At 45.0% G+C, this 3,542-nt stretch overlaps 1 protein-coding gene across 1 annotated transcript; it reads left to right on the forward strand.

Annotated features, from left to right (window-relative positions):
* Positions 1–486: 486 nt before the first annotated feature.
* Positions 487–3,172, forward strand: LOC108669217 (phospholipase D alpha 1). Its single transcript, XM_018156519.2, has one exon. The coding sequence runs from the start codon at positions 674–676 to the stop codon at positions 2,978–2,980; it is 2,307 nt and encodes a 768-aa protein (XP_018012008.1). The 5' UTR covers positions 487–673; the 3' UTR covers positions 2,981–3,172.
* The last annotated feature ends 370 nt before the right edge of the window (positions 3,173–3,542 follow it).

Here is a 3,542-nt window from a genome sequence, read left to right on the forward strand (position 1 = left end):
GTGCTTTAATACAGATATGGGAAATACTGAAATAAAAAATTGAATACTTTAATTGAATCAAATTTCAATGTTACCTATATTAATATCAGAGAAGGTCTCTAGTGTGTTTTAACTGAGATCTTTTGTTTAATAAGGGGTTTTATTTGCAATAAGGGTGTTAAGTTCTCATCATAAGATTGACCAGTTGAGTTTATAAAACTTTCTATCATATATTTATTCTTTGACCAATCAATGATAGGTAATATCTTTGTGATGTACTGCTACTGGTAGCTTTAACAAATTTGTAGAATGTTTTGGGATGACCAAATATGCCTCAATTTTTCAAATGATCTCAATTTCATGGTATTGCACAAAGGATTTTGTATCCTTTGTGCACTACCAGTTACCAAAATTAGCTGAAAATTTTGATATATTCATTCTTGTGCTGTGCACAAATTAACACTATGTTAATTAATAAATGTTCTAATTGCAACCTCTGCAGAGTTATCTGACTAAAAGGCAAATGAATACTTTCTGAGAAGTGGATGTTGTAGCTCTCTCATACTGACTTTTGTGTTGGAGCACAGAAATACTGATTTTCTATCTCATCTAATTATCAGTGTAGGCAGTATAACTAGTGGTTGCTCAGGCTCAGTTAACAGTGTTGCTGAATTTGGCAGCTAAGTGAAATAAAATGGTTTTGCTACGTGGATTCCTCTACATAACATTAAATGAGGCACGTGACTTGCCTGACTGTGACACAGCCTTCTTCAACATTGATGGTAAAGATACCTCAGACCCTTTTGCTCAGGTGAAGATTGGAACCAATGTCATCTGCAAGACTGCCTACATCAACAACAATGTCAATCCTCGTTGGCAAGAGTCATACAGAATTCCAGTTTGCCATGAAGTCGAGTTCTTCAAAGTCATGGTCATGGATAAGGATCACGTTGGCGCAGGCAAAATTGGCGAATATGAGGTACGAGTTGAAGATTTAATGGGCGGTGATGAAATATCTGGGTGGTATCCCCTGTCTGGGTGTGATGGCAAGGTAAATTTCAGCATGCGGTACCTTCCAAAAGACGCAATTGAGGCATCGTTTGAGGTGCCTGAGTGTTACTTTCCCATGAAGGAAAGGTGCTCCGTGCGACTATACCAAGATGCTCATTGTCCTTCCCTTCCTCTCTACGAGAACGTCATTACAGCAGCAGGGGAGGTGTATGATCCCCCGTGTGCTTGGACTGACTTGTACAAATCTCTGATCAAGGCACAAGTATTCATCTACATCACAGGGTGGAGCGTCTACTGCGAAACTGCTCTCGTACGTCAGTGTTGTGATGCTCATTCCGAGGGTGTGGGAGAAACTGTGGGCGAGCTCCTTAAACGGAAAGCAGACGAAGGAGTACGCGTACTGGTGCTTATCTGGAACGAGAAACTCAGTACCGAGGTTACACCTGGACTCATGGGCACTCACGATGAAGCCACAAAGGACTACTTCTTAGGATCTAATGTCGAAGTAGCTGTAGTCCCTCGCATGCGGGTCCTTGAAGGCCTCACGAGTTACATCAGGAACCAGTTCTCTGAAACTTGCTACACACACCATCAAAAGACTGTGATCCTCGACACTGATCCTGCGGAGGGCGAGGAGCTGCGACGCGTCATTGCCTTCGTCGGAGGGCTGGACATCACCAACGGCCGATGGGACACTCCCGAACACGAACTTTTCAAAACGCTTACCAGCAAACATTGCGGGGATTTCTACAACGGATGTGTCCAGACTACTGAACTGGTAGGACCCCGCCAACCTTGGCATGATATCCACTGTAAGCTGGAAGGTCCTGTGTGCATGGATATACTTAATAATTTCTACGAGCGTTGGCGTCAGCAAGCCGGTGAACTACTATCCAGACTCCGCAGGATATCCAGCGATGATTTTGCCGTGGATGCTCCGGCCGTCGTCGATGATGAATCCAAACTTTGGAACGTGCAGGTATTCCGTTCTATAACCTCTGACTCCGCCTCGTTCGACTTCAATAAAGTTTTCACTGTGCCTAAACGCAAGGGAAAGTACGTTGATGACAGCATTCATCGTGCGTACATACATCACATCCGGAGATCACAGAAGTTCCTGTACATTGAAAACCAATATTTTTTGGGATCCGCTTACTGCTGGGAAGACGAAACCAATACCAAAGCGCACCATCTCATACCCGCCGAGATAACGCACAAAATCCTCGAAAAGATGGCTGCCGGTGAGCATTTCTGCGTATACGCTATTATACCAATGTACCCAGAGGGGGATCCAGTGAGCAAACCTGTGCAGGAGATCCTCCACTGGCAACATCGCACCATGGAAATGATGTACAAGAAAATTTCTTCTGGCATCGAAGAACACGGCTTGGACACCCACCCCACCGATTACCTAACTTTCTACTGCCTCGGTAAAGGCGAAGGCCCAGACGAAATCCCGGAAGATCTCGCTACGCCTGACCCAGAGAGCCCTGCCGTTGGTTTGAGGGAACAAGCCCGTTTCATGATCTACGTTCACTCTAAGATGATGATTGTAGACGACGAGTACATCATCATCGGCTCCGCAAACATCAACCAACGCAGTATGAGTGGCACTCGAGACTCCGAGATTGCGGTAGGGTGCTACCAACCCGCCCACACTTCAGACACCAGTGACGGCTTGCCAAGGGGAAACGTACATGAATTCCGCACCGCTCTGTGGGCAGAGCATTTAGGAGGGACCTTAGAAGAAGCACATGCCCAGCCGGGAACCGTGGAATGCATGAGGGCCGTAAATGCGGCCGCTCAGTCGAACTGGGACCGTTACGTTGTTAACGAGCCTTGCCATTTGGATGCACATCTCCTCAAGTACCCAGTGAGCATAGGCCAGGATGGGTCCGTGTCTCCTCTGGAGGAATGTCCCTGTTTCCCCGAAACTGCCGCCCCTGTTATCGGGGCTCCAAACTACCTGCCCAACAAACTTACCACTTAAATACGTATGACCAAAACAAGGACCAAAGTTTCGGAAACGTTTCCGATTTTCCTCATTCCCTTCCAGGTTCTCCTGTTATATTTCCCTGTGCTCCAGATACCATACCAAGTATTTCAGCTCCCCAAAAAGGAATTGCCGACCCATTTTTACGTTGTTCAATTAATCTTGAAGTACATTCCTATATTTTTGACATTCGTCGTCATTTCATGAACTGGTTCAATGGATGTTTTCGCCCCATGCAAGCACAAATATCCAGTGTTTAATTTCCTGAGTCTTAACTTTATTCTCTCTTTGTTACGTTGGATGTATAGATTTCGGAGGCTGTCTGGGAGCTTCATACTAACAGTAAATACCTTCACAATGAGCACAAAACAAAGTCGATGGATGCTATTTCACATGGTTCAGTATTCTGTAAGCGCAGTGTGGGGCTTAGGAATCTATGAGACAAAAATACTTTGCCACAAGTCTATTTGTTGGCAAATATTTCCTTGTTATGCAAAATCCTTCCTTGTTACGCGCGACCTATAATGTCCAAAAGGTTAGTAGACCTGAAGCCGACATG

Source organism: Hyalella azteca, unplaced genomic scaffold (assembly GCF_000764305.2).
Source record: "Hyalella azteca isolate HAZT.00-mixed unplaced genomic scaffold, Hazt_2.0.2 contig4798, whole genome shotgun sequence".
In the NCBI taxonomy this organism is placed as follows: Eukaryota; Metazoa; Arthropoda; class Malacostraca; order Amphipoda; family Hyalellidae; genus Hyalella; species Hyalella azteca.